General features: G+C 41.5%; 1 protein-coding gene across 10 annotated transcripts in view; it reads left to right on the forward strand.

Moving 5' to 3' along the window:
• Positions 1–19,220, forward strand: part of LOC140732139 (tensin-3-like) — a 434,552-nt gene that overhangs the window by 304,580 nt on the left and 110,752 nt on the right. For all 10 annotated transcript variants that reach the window (XR_012099994.1, XM_073054363.1, XM_073054356.1 and 7 more), the window contains 2 exons: positions 16,977–17,106; positions 18,170–18,235. Coding sequence is in view for 9 of the 10 variants with exons in the window: in XM_073054363.1 (XP_072910464.1) it covers positions 16,977–17,106; positions 18,170–18,235 (196 nt within the window). In the remaining variant the exon portion in view is untranslated. The remainder of the gene's footprint in view (positions 1–16,976; positions 17,107–18,169; positions 18,236–19,220) is intronic.

Here is a 19,220-nt window from a genome sequence, read left to right on the forward strand (position 1 = left end):
CTACAGATGTGCTGGGCTGCCCGCACCACTCTCTGCAGAGTCCTGTGATTGAAGGAAGTACAGTTCCCATACCAGGCAGTGATGCAGCCAGCCAGGATGACCATGATAAGAACATGAGAGGAAGTTTCTTCACTCAGAGGGTCATGATAGTGTGGAATTAATTGGTAGTACAACTAGTGCACGCAAGCTCAATTTCAATATTTGAGAGTTTTGGGCAGGTACGTAGATTGCGGTTATATTTGTGGTCCCGGTGCTGCTTGATGGCATTAGGCAGTTTAAATGTTTTTGGCGTGGACTAGATGGGCTGGAGAGTCTGTTTCTGTGCTGTACTTCTCTATGACTCTATTTAAGAGGGATATTTTTCAGACAATACTGTATCTGGAATGAGCTGTAGAGGAAGTGAAGGAAGCAGGAACAGTAACAGAAGTTAAGAGGCATCTGAATGAGTGAGGCATAGAGGGAGATGAAATTAATACAGCAAGTGGGATTAGTATAGATTTGTTTGATGATCAGCACATTCATTGTGGACCAACAAGCCTATTCTATAACACACAAAACGTGAGAGGAAATCAGCAGGTCAGACAGTGTCTATGGAGCGTTATAAATAGTAAACATTTTGGAATAAGACTCTCCATCAGGACTGGAAAGGAAGAGGCAGAAGACAGAATGAAAGAGTGGGTAAGGGAGGGTGAAGGGCACAAGCTGGGAAGTTATAGATGAGAGCAGATGAGAGGGAGCTATTTCTGTGCCGTACAATGTTAGGACAATCCTGAGGCTGGAATAGATTTCAGAACAATGTTGAAGGGATTACTACATGAAAGGAATGAGTTGGGCATTGTAGTTAAGTTGCAATGACCAAGCTCATATACAATTTGGACTTTAAATGTGATCAAATTCAGAGTTTAAGAACCTTCCAAGCTAGGACAGTGGAAGATGAGAAACAGGAGCTTGCACTAATTACTTTTTTTTGCCTCATTGCACTTCACAAGCCTCACACGTTCAGGAACAGTTAGTTCCGTACAACCTTCCGGCTCCTGAACCAACATGGATAACTTAATTCAGCACTATTCTCAACTGATTCTACAAGCTACACTCACTTTCTACAACTCAAGTTCTCAGTATTATTTTTATTTGCATGATTTGTCTTCTTTTGCCATTAGTATTTGTATGGGTTTTTTTTGTTAAATTCTATTGTATTTCTGTTTTCCTATAAATGCCTACAAGAAAATGAATCTCAGGGTAGTACATGGTAACATGTATACTTAGACAAAAAACTTACTTGGAACTTTAACCTTTAACAAGCAGTGGAGTACTGTTGAAGCATTGGAAGTATCACGACAATTTTCCATAAATGAAAATATAAACCAATTTAGTGTTTCTTTCTAGTGATCAATGGGGAATGAATATTGGCTAGGTTCTCTGCTCCCTGAAGAGATTTTATGTCTACCAGAGGGAGCAAGCAAGACCTCAGATTAATATTGCTTCATTTTAATCCTTTATTAAATCCTGACCATCCCTGGTAAGGTAAGTATTTATTTGCCTTTTATCCCTACATGTTTGCGAGAAGATATTGGTGAACTTCTTTCTTAAGCAGCTGCAGATCCTTTGGCGAGAGTAGATCCACAGTGCTGTTGGGTAGATTACCTCAGGAGCTGAGTCAGAGAAGATGAAGGACCGGATATGTGCTTTCCAAGATAGGACGATGTGTAGCTTGGAGGAAAATCTACAGGTGCTGTTTGCGTGTGCCGCCTACACTAGGTTGTGTGCTAGGGAGGTGCTGAGTGGAATGAGTTTGTCACAGGAAGAAATCTGTGGCATTGCAGCCTTCCCACTGTTCTGCATTGGAGTAGCTGCTCAGTTTCTGTGTGAGAGTCCCTGGAACTTTGTCGCCGGGATTGGTGCTGGGGAGTTGAGCTTTCACAATTTTGAAGCAGGTCTTCTCATCTTATGAGCTCACAACTTCTGTACACACAAACGAGAACTTGGGAAACTGACAGGAAGAATTTTCTTCCTGGCAGAAGAGACCTTCTGCCCCCTGGGAACTCTGTTTGTAATTGCATTTCTGACTTACAAGTTGTTCAGATTACAAACATTTCACAGGAATGGAACCCTGTGGTACCTTGGGGCAACCAACAGGAAGACACTGACAATGTGATTATTAAACTTGATAGTAAGTTGTAGAAAAAAACGTAGAGAGGCTGTGAAGGGATATAGATAGTCAAGTGAATGGGCAGGTCTGTCAGATAGAGTATGAGGTGGGGAAGTATGAAATTTTCCATTTGGCAAGAAAAGTAGGAAACCATATCTAAATAATGAGAAAATGCAGAACTTTGAAGTGCAAGATGATCTGTGACTCAAGGGTCACAGGTCAAGTTTATTAGCCAAATGCATTTACAGGTATTAGGAATTTGCTGTGGTATGTTGGTGCTACATGCAACAAAAAGCAAAAACATTCAACAACTACATAAAATAAATTATATAAAAATAACATTAAGAGAGCGGATGTGGAATAAAATGTGCATAAATACATAATTGACAGCATGTGTTTACAATGTAGAAAGCATTATATAAAGTGGTTTTAAGTGTTTGCAGTGTTGAAGGTAATTGGTGGAGGAGGTGGGGGGCAGCTGACTAGAATGGGTGATCAGATTAATTGTCTGGGGAAAGAAACTTTCAGGAGAGTCCTGAAGAAGAATCTCAACCCGAAACGTCAACTGTTTTTCCACAGATGCTGCCTGACCTGCTGAGTTCCTCCAGCACTTTGTGTGTGTTGCTTTAATGTGAAGTTTTTTGTTGTTGTTTTAATCGCCCTATAGCATTTTCCTGAAAGGATCTTCTTTCTCCTGGCCGCATACAAATCCTACAATGATGGTAATGATGTTTTCTGCTGTCATGGCAATTCACTGTAGTTTTCATATACTTTGAGAGGATGCTGCACCAAACCAGGCAGTAATAGCTGATGAGAGGATGCTCTCTACGTTAGTATTGCAGTGGAACTCAGTGCACAATGTGCAAAAAAACACAGCAAGTAACTATGAGAGCAAATAGAATGTTCTCAGTTCTGAATTCAAAAGCAGGGAGGTTATGCTTTGGTTATACAAGATATTGATCAGATCATATCTGGAATGCTGTCTACAATATTGATCTCCATTTTTAAGGAAGAATGGTGATATGTTGGAAATGGTGTGGGTCGGTTGCCTTTTGATGAAGAGCTAGACTTAAATCTACTGGAGATTACAGTAGTGAGAGATGAACAAACAGATACACAGGGATCTTGACAGTATTTGTGGTGGAGATATTTCCTCTTGTGGGAGAAACAAAAATTTGTGGTTGCCTGGTTTATGTCTTTCTCTTAGAAGTGTGTGAGTCTTTGGAACACTCTTCCTCAAAGGCAGTGAAAGTAGACTATTTGAATATTGCTGAGGGGAAGCTTAAAGAGTTTTGATCAGCAGAAATAGCTTCAGACCTGTGTGTCACACACGGCTATAAGCAGCACTGGGGCCCCACAGGGGACTGTATTGGCTCCCTTCCTGTTTACCCTAATTTTAGATACCTTAGACTTTAGATACAGCACTGAGTCATGTCATCTGCAGAAACTCTCTGATGACTCAGCAGTAGTTGCATGTATAAAGGGAGGACATGAGGATGAACACAGAACCCTGGTGGAGGACTTTGTCAACTGATGCAAGCTGTATGATCTGCAGCTGGACATCAGTAAGACAAAGGAGATGGTGATGGACTTTAGGAAGAGTAAGCCTGCATTGCTCCATTACTACTGATTGCCAGGACGTACAAGTACCTCGGGGTGCAACTGGATGACAGGCTTAAGTGGAGCACCAACACAGAGGCTGTGTACAAGAAGGGCCAGAGACACATCTAGTTCCTGAGGAGACTCAGGTCTAGAGTATGCAGGTCTCTCCTTCACAAGTTCTACCAGTCTATTAGTCACCAGTACGATCTTCTGTGGGGTGGTGTGCTGGAACAGTGGCATCAACAGGGGTGACACCAACAGGCTCAACAAACTGATTAGAAACCCTGACTCTATTATAGGAATCAAACTGGACACACTGAAGGCTGTGGTAGAACAAAGGACCCAATGGAAAATTCTGGCAATTCTGGACAATGTTCCTCACCCCCTGCTTGCCACCTTGGCTGAACAGAGGAGCACTTTTAGTAATAGACTAAGCCAACTGCACTGCTCCAAAGAGCATTACATGAGGTCATTCTTACCCTTGGCCATTAGACCTTATAATGAGTCAGCCGATAGCCAGGGATGTGTTGACTTTTCCTGTTAGACTATTTGTGGTTACTTATTTTTTTATTTTTTCTACTTCTAATATTTATATCTGTGCACTTGTAATGCTACTGTGACACTGTAATTTCCTTTGGGACCAATAAAATACCTATGTTTCTATCTATCTATCTATTTGAAAGTCTACTGTGGATAGGCAGGGAATTGGAGCTGATTACAATCAGATCAGCCATAACAGTGGAAGAGGCTTGAGGTGCCAAATTGTATACCCTGCTCTTAAAACTAACTTCAGAAGAGAGAAGGGAGAAGAGGCACGCTGTGGTGATAGGAGATCCGTTAGTTAGGGGAACAGACAGGAAGTTTTGTGGGAAAGAATGAGATTCCCGGATGGTATGTTGCTTCTCAGGTGCCAGGATCCAAGGCATTTTGGATCAAGTCCTTGGCATTCTTAAGTGGGAGGGTGAACAGGTAGAAGTTGTGGACAACGTAGGTATCAATGACAAGAGTAGGATGAGTGACGAGGTTCTGCATAGGGAATTAGGTACTAAGTTAAAGTGCAGGGTCTCCAGGGTTGTAATCTCAGTGCTCATAATCTGATCGTATTCACCCTGAAATTTGAGAAGGAGAAGCTAAACTCAGATGTATCAGTATTGTGTGGAGTAAAGGGAATTACAGAGACATGAGAGAGAACTTGGTGAGAATTGATTGGAAAAGAACAGTGGCAGGGATGACAGCAGAGCAGCAATGGCTGGAATTTCTGGAAGCAATTTGGAAGGCACAGGATACATACATCCCAAAGGGGGAGAAGTATTCTAAAGGAAAGATGACAAGAGAAGGCAAAGCCAACATAATAGCCAAAGAGAGAACATATAATAGAGCAAAATTTAGTAGGAAGTTGTAGGATTGGGAAGCTTTTAAAAACCCAGAGAAGGCAACTAAAAAGATCATTAAGAAGGTAAAGATGGAATATGAAAGTAAACTAACCCATAATATTAAAGAGGATACCAAAAGTTTCTTCAGATACATAAAATGTAAAAAAGAGGCGTGGGTGGATATTGGACCACTGGAAAATGATGCTGAAGAGGTAATACTGTGGGACAACGAAGTGGAGGACAAACTGAATAAGTATTTTGTATCGGTCTTCACTGTTGAAGACACTAGCAGTATGGTGGAAGGTCCAGGTGCCAGTGGTCATGAAGTGTGTGAAGTTACCATTACTAGAGAGAAGGATCTTGGGAAACTGAAAGGTCAGATGGCAGGTAAATCATCTAGACCAGATGGTGTACACCCCAGGGTTCTGAAAGAGATTATGGAGGCATTATTAATGATCTTTCAAGAATCACTAGATTCTGGAATGGTTCCAAGTGACTGGAAAATTGCAAATGTCACTCCTCTCTTGAAGAAGGGCGAAAGGCAGAAGAAAGGAAATTATAGGCCAGTTCGTCTGACCTGAGTGGTTGGGAAGATGTTGGAGTCAATTATTAATGATGAAGTCTCAGGGCACTTGGAGCACATGATAAAATAGGCCGTAGTCAGCAAACTTTCCTCAAGGGAAAACCTTGCCTGACAAATCTGTTAGAATTCTTTGAAGAAATAGCAAGCAGGATAGACAAAGGAGAGTTGGTTGATGTCGAGCACTTGGATTTTCAAAAGGCTTTTGATAAGATGCCACACTTGAGGCTGTTTAATGAGCTACAGGCCCATGATATTACAACAAAGATTCTAGCCTGGATAAAGCAGTATCAAATTGGCAGGAGGCAAAGAATGGAAATAAAGGGAGCCTTTTCTTGCTGGTTGCTAGTGTCTAGTGATGTACCACAGGGGTCTGTGTTGGAACTGATTCTTTTTCCATTATATGCCAAAGATTTGGATGATGAAATTGATGGCTTTGTTGCAAAGTTTGTAGAAAATATAAAGGTAGGTGGACTGGCAGGTAGTTTTGAGAAATAGGCTACTGAAGGACTTAGATTAAGAGAATGGGCAAAGAAATAGCAGATGGAATACAGTGTCGGGAAGTGTATGGTCATGCACTTTGGTAGATGAAATAAAAGGGTTGACTGTTTTCTAAATGGACAGAAAATACACAGAACTGAAGCACAAAAAGACTTGGAGCTCTTGTGCAGGCTTCCATAAAGGTTAATTTGCAGGTTGTGAGGAAGGTAAATGCAATGTTAGCATTCATTTCAATATAAAAGCAAAGATGTAATGTTGAGAATTTATAAAGCACTGGTGCTGTCTCATTTGGAGTATTATGAGCAGTTTTAGGCCCCTTATCTTAGAAAGGATGTGCTGAAACTGGAGAGAGTTCAAAGGAAAATGATTCCAGGATTGAATGGCTTGTCATATGAAGAGTGCTTGATGGCTCAGGGGCTGTATTCGCTAGGATTCAGATGAATGAGGGGTGACCTCATTGAAAGCTATCAAATGGTGAAAGGCCTTGTAAGAGTGGATGCAGAAAGGATGTTTCCTATGGTGGGTGAATGTAAAACCAGAGGACACAGCCTCAGAAGACGGGGATGTCCTTCCAGAACAGAGATGAGGAGGAATTTCTTTAGCCAGTGGGTGGTGAGTCTGTGGAATTCTTTGCCACAGGCAGCTGCATAGGCTGTCTTTATGTATATTTTAGTCAGAGGTTGATAGATTCCTGATTGGTCAGGGCATGAAGGGATACAGGGAGAAGGCAGGAGATTGGAGCTGAGAGGAAAATTGGATCAGCCATGAAGAAATGGTGGAGCAGACTCAATGGGTCAAATGGCCGAATTCTGCTCCTGTATGTTATCATCTTATGGATGCATAAATGATATCAACTAGACCACCTGCAATAATACACAAAAGTAATCATGTTGATAGATTTTGGCAGAATTTGTAGTTGCGTCCTGGGGATTTTTTAAAAGTAAAATGTATTTGTAACAAATATTGTGCATTCTTTATTTGGTATGCAAGAAACTACTTAAAATATATAACTTGTTATTATTTCATGTTATGTTGAAATTAATTATGCAGAGCTTCATGGTATACAGTGGTCCATTTTAGAATAATGTTTAAAGTGTTCAATTACAGAAGATCCTATTGCATCTCCACTGCTCTTTATGTATAAATAGGATAATTAAATGTAAGGTTTAGTTTGTGTTTCTGTTTAGGTGAAGTTATTGAACAGAACCCTGGTCTTTGGAGGAAATGTCAACATTTCTTCGTGTTTCCAATTAGGATGAGATTTCTGAAACTGTGGTTTGACTAGAGCATGGAGATAATGGAAAAGCCAGGATAGACAACAAATACCTGGAGTCTGAGTTGCTTGCAATGTTACAATTACTGACTTATTGACTGTGACAGATGACGCCAGTAACTTACAACAAAGCCAGTGAATCTTTTGCTTTAGGCACAAAGAAAGCTCTGTTGCTGGCCATCACCTCATACTTCATGACGTTTAGGTGAAATGTGAACATTCTGGAGAATCATCAGTGTAGAGTAAGGTTAATGAGTCAACTATTTTAGGATTTAGTTGCAGAAGCGATTTAAGATTTTACTCCATGATTCAGGATAAATTTTTATCTGAAACACTTTTAAAAATCATGATTTGATTTTTTTTAAAGCATGTTGGTGTCTGCTTTGGCAACAGATGAAACTTGTAAAGGTCTTATTGCTTAAGCTATTTGACTATATTAAAATAGTCAGTACATTGGTCGAATCAGATAATAGTTTCTTTTCAGGTAATAAATGGTGATCTGTAGAAGAAAGGATGTGTTCAGCATATGATGAAGTATACTTTAATTGTTTCATTCCTTTCTTTATAATTCACACTGATTAGTTGATGCTAGTGTAATTGAACAGTTTAGTTGTGATCTGTGAGTCATTTTGGACCTGTACTTGTCCAACCTAATGCCTCAGGTTAGATTTCTTTTACATGTAAAAATACACCATCAGGAATGTGTCACCATCAATCACTTCAAGGAAAAGTTCCTTCCATTTCTCCTGTCTAATATTTGAAGCTTTAAAATTAAAAGTTAAAATGGGGGGTTACTGAGAAGAGACAGCGCTTCATTTTTTTAAAAAAAGCAGTAGATATGACTAAATTACACCTACTTGCCTAAAGTATCAGCAGAATTTGTGAAGGGAGGAGATTTTTTTGAATCTAAGCATTCCTCTGTGGACTGATAGAGTTAATATTTCATATTGAAAAAGAGTTAACATTTCAGATTTTTAGCTTCAGTAGGTACTTTTTCAATTGAGAAAACATACCAGTTTTAAGTTGTAGCAAGGGTGGTGGTGAGATGTGGATGCATATGACAAGGGAACGTCTCTGACGGGGAGAAGCCAGAGTGTATAGGGTTATCTCAAGGTTGTTTATCATCACTCTTCAGTACAGGAGTGTAAGGGAGGACAAAATGATTGTTAATCTACGGCGAATGCTGGAAATGCCTAGATATTTTCTGTTGTCTGACAATGTTATAGAATGATAACCTCACAACAGAACTGCACAGTTCTGATACACACAGAAAGAGAACTAGTTGATATAGTTGAATTCAAGATTGAGCCCTGAGGGCTGTAACATACACGTATAGGAGGTGCTGTTCCTTACCTCTGCATTGGACCTCATTAGAGCAATACAGAAGCTGACCAATAGACAGAGTGGGATGACAGTGCAATGGAGTATTGAAGTAGCTAGTATATCCCTACAAATTAAATAGCTTTATTTGTCACATACATCGAAACATACAGTGAAATATGTCATTTGCGCATTGACTAGCAATGTCTGAGGATGTGCTGGGGGCAGCCAGTAGTGATGTCATGCATTTGGCACCAATGGGAGAACGTACGATATCCCTACAAACAGCAGCTGGAATCGAACCCTGATTGCCACCGTTGTAAATTGTTGCACTAACTACTACACTTGTGCGCTGTAACGTCCATGGTACTGTACCGTACTGTACCTGCGATGCAGTCATTTGGTAGCTCCCGTGCATGAGCATGGAGTGCAGTAGGTGAAATTAAAGGCAAAGCAACTGAGTTAATTTCTCAGTTGGAAAGACTGGGTCTCGGGGGTGATGAGAAGGGAAAAGATAATTCAGAATATTGTTATCCTTATTATCATTGAGTCATGTAATGTGAGATTGGTTGATTTGTGGCAGCAGTACATGCAAAGAAGTAATAGAAAATGAATGATGAGGTAGTATTGAGAAATCTGATTGTGGAGGGGAAAAAGTTGTTTCTTCTCCCTGCTGATAGTAACAAGAAGAGGGCATGTTGCTTTGGTGAGTATACCTTGGGATGGATGCAGCCTTCTGGACGCACCCCTTCTTAAAGAAGTCTGTGATGGTGGGGATGGTTGTGCCTGTGACAGGGTTTGCTGAATCTACATTGCAGCCTCTTGCGATCCTCTGTATTGGAGCCACCGTGCCAACCTGTAATGCAACTACTCGGAAGGCCCTCCATCATCCATCTTTAGCAATTGATAAGGGTCAATGACTCCTTAAACTCCTAGTGAAATAGTGCTTTTGGCATGCTTTCTTTGTGACTTCATCAATGTATTGAGTCTGGCAGAGATTCTCCTGCTGTCCCCTAAATGAAGACACATGGCAGGATGAAGGGTCTCGGCCCGAAACGTCGACAGTGCTTCTCCCTATAGATGCTGCCTGGCCTGCTGTGTTCCACCAGCATTTTGAGTGTGTTGCTTGAATTTCCAGCATCTGCAGATTTCCTCGTGTTTCTTTGTTCTTGTTGAGTTTGAGGTTGTTGCCACTCAGCCAGCTGATCTTCCTAACTCCTGGAGAGACAGCATTTGAAGCACTATGTACAGTTTTAGTCGCCCTGTTATAGGAGAGACATAGTCAAGCCGGAGAGGGGAGAGATGAAATTTACAAGGTACTGCCTAGATTAGAGGGCCTGTCTTGTAGGCGGAGTTTGGCCATGCTGGATCTTTATTCCTTGGAGCATAGGAGACTGAGGGATGTCCTCAAAAGGTGTATAAAATCCTGAGTTTTATAAACTAGAAGCACAGATACAGTATGAGAGGGAAAAAAAATTGAGAGCTAAGAGGTACAGTAACCTCTTTGCATGTAGAGTAGTGAGTATGATTGAAATGGCGAGGCCTTAGGCCCTCACTCCCAACTATTCTGCTGGTGAATGTAGAGTGGAAAATAAAACAGAGCAAGATCGCAGTACCAGAGGGACATCAGAGACTGCTATGTACTTTGCCTTATGGAAACATGGTTTACACCTGCCATTTTGGATGCAGCGCTGCAGACTGCTGGTTTCACCATACTCTGCAAAGACAGGAGATTGTAGGCTTGGCACTTCTCTCTCCTCTCCCTCCACCTTTCAAATCTACTCCTCACCTTTTTTTCTCCAGTCCTGCTGAAGGGTTTCAGCCTGAAACATCGATTATACTTTTTTCCCGCAGGTGAAGCCTGGCCTGCTGAGTTCCTACAGCATTTTGTGTGTGTTGCTTGGATTTCCAGCATCTGCAGATTTTCTCTTGTTTAAGATTGTAGTCTTTTAAAGGTAAAGGAGGTGGAGTATGCTTTATGATTAACTCATCATGGTACTCAGGCATGGTGGTTCCGTCTCAATCCTGCTTACCCAACCTGGACCATCAAGTGGTCAAGTGTTGTCCACTGATCACTGTTATCTGCTGAGGGAATTTTCCACAATCAATCTGTTAGTGGTGTACATTCCACTTCAGACCAATATCTGGCAGGCTCTGGAGGAGCTGAGCACCATAATCTGCAGTCATGAAACAGCTCACCTAGATGCCTGTTTTATCATTGAGGGGGATTTCAACCAGGCCAGTTTGAAGAAGTCTCTGAACAACTACCACCAATATGTCACCTGTGGAACCAGAGGAGCCAACACACTTGACCACTGTTATACCACCATCAAGAACGCTTGCCATGCCCACACTTTGTAAAGTCTGATCTCTGCTCTGGCTGTACCTCTACTCCTGGCATACAAACAAAGACTAACGACTACAGCAGCAATAAACCAAGAAGGTATGGTCAAGGGAGGCAAAGGGGTGCTTACGGGACTGTTTTGAGTCAATATTCAGGGACACAACTTTGAATCTGAATGAATATGTCACAGTTATCACCAAATTCATCAGACCTGAGTAGATGAGTGTGTGCTTTCGAGAAAATACCGAATATGCCAAAACCAGAAGTTGTAGGTGAACCAGGAGATTCGTAGTCTGCTGAGGGCTAGATCTATGGCATTCAAGGCTGGTGACCTGGAACTATACAAGAAGGCCAGTACGACCTAAGAAGGCTATTTAAGGGAGAAAAAACAATTCCAATTGAAGTTAGAGACAGAAATGGATGATGTTAGCTCTGGAAGAGTTTACAAGCTGTTATTTCCTACAAGGTGAAACCTAGCACCCTGAATGGCTGTGATGTTTCTTTCATAGATGAGCTCAGTGTCTTTTATGCACTCTTTGAATAAAAGTACACCTGTGCAAATCCCTGCAACATCTGATGACCCTGATCTCTGTCTCAGAGGCCAACATCAAAACATCCCTCAAAGGTGAATCCTCACAAGGCTTCAGGACTTGGTTGTGTACCTGGTAGGGCATTGAAAATCTGTGCCAATCAAATAGTGGGATTGTTCAAGGACATCTTAAATCTGTCATTGCTGTAGTTGAGGTTCCCACCTGCTTCAAAAGGTGACAGTCATGTTCTGCCTCAGTGACCATCACCCAATGGCATTCACATCTACTGTGATGAAGTGCTTTGAGAGGTTGGTCATGGCCAGAATCAACTCCCACCTAAGTAAAAATGTGGACCCTCAGCAATTAGCCTATTGCCATTACAGGTCTACAGCCTTGGATCATCTAGACAATAGCAAAACTATGTCAGGCTGCTGTTTATTAATTACAACTCAACGTTCAACACAATCATACCATCACTAATAACCAGCAAACTCCAAAACCTGGACCCTGTACCTCCCTCTGCAGCTGGATCCTTGACATCCTCACAGGGATACCATAGTTAGTGTGGATCAGAAATAAAATGTCCACCTTGCTGACAACATGTACTGGCACACCTGAAGGGTATGTGCTTAGCTTACTGCTCTACTTTCTTGACACCCCAGACTTTGTGCCTAGGCACAGCTCAAATGTCATCCGTCTTTGGCAGAATTTCAGACAGTGATGGGGGGAGTACAGGAGCGATAAAGGTCAGCTGGTTGAGAAGCATCACAACAACCAGCCTGCACTCAACATCAGCAAGGCTGAGGAATTGATTGTGGACTTCAGGAAAGGGGAAGTCGAGGGAACACACACTAGTCCTGATTGAAGGACTAGCAGTGGAAAGGGTGAGCAGTTTCCAGTTCCTGGATGTCAATATCTCTGAAGATCGTACAACATATTGATGCAATTACATAGAAGGCATAATAGTAGCTATATTTCACTAGGAGCTTGAAGAGACTTGGTATGTCACCAAAGAATCTCGCAAATTTCTACCGGTACACCATGCAGAGCATTCTAACTGGTAGCATCACTATCTGTTATGGAGATATCACTTCATAGGATCGGAAAACACTGTAGAATATTGTAAACACAGCCAGTTACCTTGTGGGAAGCTTCAAAAGTTGATGCCTCAAGAATGTGTCATCTATCATTAGGGAACCCCATCGCCCTTTTCTTATTCCTACCAAGGAGAAGGCACAGGAGCCTGAAGACAAACTGTTTCAGGAACAACTTCTCCCCCTCCACAGTCTGATTTCTGAATGAACAATGAACCCATGAACAGTACTTCAGACTGCAGTTCAAGGTTCTGAAAGAGGTAACTGAAGAGATAATGGAGGCATTAGTAATGATTTTCAAGTAACACTAGATTCTGGAATGGTTCCGGAGGACTGAAAAATGCAAATGTCATTCCACTCTTTAAGAAGGGAGGAAGGCAGAAGAAAGGATATTATAAGCCACTTAGCATGACTTCAGTGTTTGGGAAGATGTAGGAGTCCATTATTAAGCATGAGCTTTTGGGCTACTTTGGGACACATGATAAAATAGGCCAAAGTCAGTATAGTTTCCTTAAGGGATATCTTGCCTTACAAATCTCTTGGCATTATTTGAAGAAATAACAAGCAGGATAGACAAAGAGTGAGTTGATGTTATTTACTTGGATTACAGAAGGCCTTTGATAAAGTGCCACACATGAGGCTGCTTAACAAGATAAGAGCCCATGGTAGTAAGATATTAGCACAGATCAGGGATTGGCAGACTGTCAGGAATAAATGGGGCCTTTTCTAGTTGGCTGCCAGTCACTAATGGTGTTCCACAGGAGTCAGTATTGGGACCACTTCTTTTCATGTTACATGTCAGTAATTTGGATGATGGAAACGTTTGTGGGCAATACAAAGATATGGGAGGGGCAGGTATTGTTGAAGAAGCAGTGAGTGTGCATTGGGAACATTAAGAGATTCGTGTGCACTTACAAAGGTTGGGAGAATGGGAAAGAATTGACAAATGGACTCTAGAGTGGGAAAGTATATGGTCATGCACTTTGGTAGAAGGAATAAAGGTGTAGTTTATTTTCCAAACAAGGAGACAGTTTTAAAAATCAGAAATGCAAAGGGATTTGGGAATCCTCGTGCAATGTTGGCATTCCGTTTGAGAGGGGTAAAATATAAAAGCAAAAATGCAGTGGTGAGGCTTTATAAGGCATTGGTCAGACCACACGGAGTATTGGGAGCAGTTTTCGGCTCCTTATCTAAGAAAAGATTTGCTGGGATTGGAAAGATTCAAAGGAGGGTCATGAGAATGATTCTAGGAATGAAAGGGTTGAGGAGTATGAGGAGTGTTTGATGGTTCTAGGCCTGTACCAGCTGGAGTTCGGAAGAATCTCATTGAAACCTATCAAATGTTGAAAAGCCTTGATAGAGTGGATGTGGAGAGGATGTTTCCTGTTGTGGGTGAGTCTCGGACCAGAGGATATAGCCTTAGAATAGAGGGATGTCCATTTTGAGCAGAGATGAGAAGAAATTTCTTCAGACGGGGTGCCATAAAATTTATTGCCACAGACAGCTGTGGAGGCTAACTCTTTGAGTATATTTAAAGCAGATGTTGATAGGTTCTTGGTTAGTCAGGGCGTCAAAGGTTCCAGGGAGAAGGCAGGAGGATGGGGTTGAGATGGATAATAAATCAGCCATGATGGAACAGTCTTGAATGGCCTAATTCTGCTCCTATGTTTGATGCTCTTATGGGCTGTATGAGGAGAGGATGAGATCAGTGGAACACAAAGTTAATGAGATACAGTTAGTAACAATGACAGAGTGAAAGCCAAAGTTAAGGAAATATAGGAGAGATCTGAGTGACGCCTGTGTAGAAAGTTCCCTCTTTAGAGTAGATTCCATAGAAATGGAGGAATTAGGACAATTGAATTGAGTCTGCAGAAAATGGTATGGAGTCTCAAGCGTAGTCAAGGTGGAATGGTTGTGAGAATCCATGCATTTGCAATGGGCATTTATTTCCTGAAAGGGGACCGAATACTCAGAGATGGACTATGTGAAAGCGAGAGCATGTTACAAATAGGAAGCAAAATTTAAAAAATCAAGTTTTTCAGCAACTTATATATGTGCAAATATATGCAAGGAAAAAACAAGTATACGTGTAAAAGCAGCAACAATAGATATCTCAGAGTGTTTGAAAGTGAGATGAAGGAGCAATCCACATTAGAAGTGAAAGAAGGGCACTCACAGGCATAGTATGGACCTTTACATACTTCTGCAGCTATAACTTTCAGTGGAGTTGAAGGAATTTCCAACGTGTGAACGAGTGTAGTCGGACAAATGCGTGTGCTGCTTGAGGGGAACTATGTTCAATGATGAAGCAGTGTGCCCTCAAGTACGTAATCTTAAGGGAAGTGTGGAGCAATTGTATATCCTTGGGGGGAAATAAGTGGGTAAGGTTTTTGGGGAGGAAGTGTCAGCAGGGAGTAAATTATCATAAGATAGATGAAGATGTTATAAAATACAAATTGAACCATATGAATATCTACAGCCTGGAATTAACTGAAACAATGAAGATGAAAATAGCAACAATCTAGATTTAAAGATGTAGCTGGGCATGGTAACTGCAGAAGGGCAGTGCAAGAGGAAGTCTGTGTCTGTGGGAGAAGTTTTTCCATACGTGGAGTCAGTGTAGCTATTGGATAAGTGTGTAGAATTGTTAATTTTCATGTCGTTCAACTTTTCCTCTACTTGTATTTTTATATGATCACCTGAGCATACTGTATACAGTACATGTAATGATTCAGTGAATTTTCCAGTGATGTATTTTTCTGGAAGCTTAGTGTTTTTTTGCAGCTGATGTCAGGGTACATAAACCTGACTATTGCACAAGCTACTTATCACTGGATAGTGCTAAAATTCCAAGAATTACGCCTCATTCTCGACTTCCAAACAACCTTTAGATTGTAAAATCACCAGAATCCAACACACCCAACAGTAGTTCATGTTGTTATAACTCCTATTGAAATGTGAACACTTAAAATTCACTCTACTGTAGTGGTCACCAACCCTTTTAAGTCCAAGATCCCCTACCTCAGCCTTAGTGAAAGGCAAGATCGACCCCAGATCGATTAGTTACACGCATGCGCACCGGGGCAGAAAGGACCGGAAGTAAAACCCTGCAACCTGGAAGTAGAAATAATGTATAAACACCAGAGGTCACCACCCTTTTTTGCACTACGGACCGGTTTAATATTGACAATACTCTTGTGGACCGGCCAACAGTGTGGGGGGGGGGGGGGGGGGGGGGGATGTTAAACACGACCGGAATACAGCAATACTCGAAGCAGGTTCCTTATGTCCAGTCTATCCCGCAATTTAGTTTTCGCTGTTCTCGGCACTTAGCTACTGTCCCACGCTGCTCACGTTTTTTTCTGCTGAAAAAACTCAACGGGTTTGTCTTTAAGTGCAGGATGCTTGGACTCAGGGTACCAAAGCAGTTTTCATTGCCTCATTAGACAGCCTCCGGGCCCGAACTCCAGCCTCCAGCCTGCCCGCCGCCAGACGCCTTGGTTAGGTATGGCTGGTTGTGGGTGGGTGAGAGGACAAGATCAGGGCCGGATCCCGCAGCGATCGCAGTCCGGAGAGAGCAAGCGACTGAGCGAGGAGTGCGACAGGGCGCACGCCCGCCTCCCTTTTAGCATCTATCAGCCGACAAAAGTTTGTTTCAGTAGATCGCAGCACGGTAGCTGCTCTGCTACTTACGAAACCCTGAGCCCAAATTAGGTCATCTGCGAATATTTTAGCACTGGGTTCCCCACAAACATTCGGTGTGCTAAACAGGTTTAGAGGCGGCGCCCATCTGTCCGCGCTCCGGGCCGGTAGCAACGGCACTTCCCAACAGCTGCGCGAGGTCAACCAGTGATCCTTGGCGCGAGGGTATCACGGCATTTAGGTGATTGATGACCTCAGGTGTGTTCAAGTTCAACAGTGGGCATGACAGGGAATGAGGAAAGGTGCAGCTGACTCATATCGCTTCCACGCGGCCCGGTGGTTGGGGACCACTGAATTACACGGTGTAGTGCGGGGGAGCTACACGCATGTGCACTGGGCAGAAAGAACTGAACTAAAACCCCGCAACCCAGAAACAATCTCTCAACAGTATTTGTGTATTTCTTTTTCTTTTGGGATCTACTGGGCAAGTCTCAAAGATCGACAGGTTGACGACCACTACTCTACAGTAATATTACTTATTCATTTCTACTAAATTAATTGATTACAGGTGAAATGCTACCACAAGAAGTACCGTTCAGCAACGAGAGATGTCATATTCCGGCTTCAATTTCACATCGGCTCTATTCAGGGTTTTGGCTTTGTGTTTGGGAAAGAAGACCTTGACAATGCCAACAAAGGTGAGCTGATAGACTATCTACCATTACTAGTTCTAACTGAATGGAATATAGATAAATGGCCAATCAGTGTTGAACTTAAGGCTTTTCCTTTTTCTAACTGCTTTCCCAGAGAGGAGGACTGAATGCAGTCACCTTGATTGTTCTAGCAAATAGCCAATGTTATTTACTCCGATCCCAGTATTCGCATTTCACTTGCAAGACTTATGATTTTGCCTTCTATTTGTGGATGACTGTAATTTTGTTAACTATTCAAGAGTTCACTATTTTGTTTTGCTTCCTTACCTTCATAGTACAATATTGGTTGGTATATTTTGTAGGAATCTTCAGCTGATGGGGAAAATCATATATTTTGTACATATGTCAATAAGACTTTAGATATATAAGTTTAAAGGTACTTATTTTTCTCAATGCAATATTTTTAAGGGTGATTCTCAGTGCAAACCATTGGGGGAAAGACACTAATCCCAAAGAAGGTATTAAAAAAAACACACACACACATTAAAGAAATTTTGCAGCATTATTTGATGTACTCTAAAACAGGCAATACTGCTGGTTAAAGAACACAAGATAACAGCATCAATTTGTTTTATATATGATAGCTTCAACATATTCACAAACAAATTTTCTGCTCAGTTCTGATTTGCCTTTCTCCTTAAGATGCAAATGATGACGTTTTGACACAGAGTGAAAAGAGTTGCACAGCACAGAAACAGACCGTGTATATGGATTTCCTTTGTTTGCATTTGGACTGGCATTGTTTTCTGCCTTGCCAGTTTAAGTGTCTGACTAAATGTCTAATAAATTTAGTAACTGTATATCTGATTCCAGCACCTCCTCTGGCAGTGAGTTGTGGATATCAACCTTGGAAAATGGAAAACTGCCTCCAGATCTCTCTTAAATCTCCTTACCCTCATCTTAAGATTTTTCACTCATGTTTTTTATTACCCTGTCATAAAAAAAGGTTTTGATTAATGTATACTAAATAGACTAAAATAGAACAGTTTGTCTGAATGTAAATGACGTAAGTGTCTGGTCAGCTATATCTTTGTTGCTTTTATTCTAGATGACAGGTTTCCTGAATATGGGAAGATTGAACTGGTGTTCTCAGCTAGCCCAGAGAAAATACAGGGTATGTGCAGTCATTTATTGTGTTTTTTTCCTTTTTTATTATTGTAAGTAGTTGGACTATGGTGTGGAGCAGTGGTAACATAACTGGTTTCACAAAAGCCTAGTGCAAATCCCATCATGAAAACTGTGGAGTGGAAATTCTGTTGATAATCTGTAATTTGGAAATAAAAAAGACCTAATATTGGTGATGATGATTGTTAAAGCCCGAGATTGTTGTAGAAATCCACCTGGTTCATTCATGTACATCAGGAGGAAATGTTGCCCTTCTCTTTACTGGCCTCACTTACTCAGGACTCCTCAGATGGGAGCCATTCTGTTAGAGATGAGTAGTAAATGTTGTCCTTGTCAGATACAAAATAATGAATGAATAAGGGAAACTGATTTTAAGGTGTTTTCAGAAATATGGATCAAAAGAAAGGTCAAGGAATGTCTTGTAAAGAGGTGGCAAATGTTGATTATTCAGTGAGGCCTTGTTTCAGCTTGATATGCTTGCACTACTAGAATTGATGTGGATATGGCAAACATCCATCTCGCAATTAGAGTGGCAATCCAACTTCATGTAAATAGATAACACCTGCATATAGTTCTGGTTCAGTCTAATACGTATTAAATAACTCGGATACTATTGAAGCTATTGGTCTTTCTTTTTGATGGACAAATGTTTTCTCTATGGAATGTTCTTGCTTCTGTTAAAGCTTTGAAGTGTGCAACTGGGGCAGCATTGCAGTCAGCACATCGCTTTTCCGTGCCAGTGATCAGGATTCAATTCCTGCCCCTGTCTGTTAAGGAATTTGTACGTTCTCCCATGACTGCCTGCATTTCCTCTGGATGCTCTGGCTTCCTTGCATGTTCCAAAGACATCCAGATTAGTAAGGGTTAGCAAATTATGACTGCAATGTTTCCAAGTTCAAAGTAAAGTACATGTATGTCACCATATACAACCCTGAGACTCTGTTGGTCATTGATGCAAGCGACCCTTTTCACTG

The sequence above is a fragment of the Hemitrygon akajei genome, chromosome 8 (genome assembly GCF_048418815.1).
Source record: "Hemitrygon akajei chromosome 8, sHemAka1.3, whole genome shotgun sequence".
NCBI lineage: Eukaryota > Metazoa > Chordata > Chondrichthyes > Myliobatiformes > Dasyatidae > Hemitrygon > Hemitrygon akajei.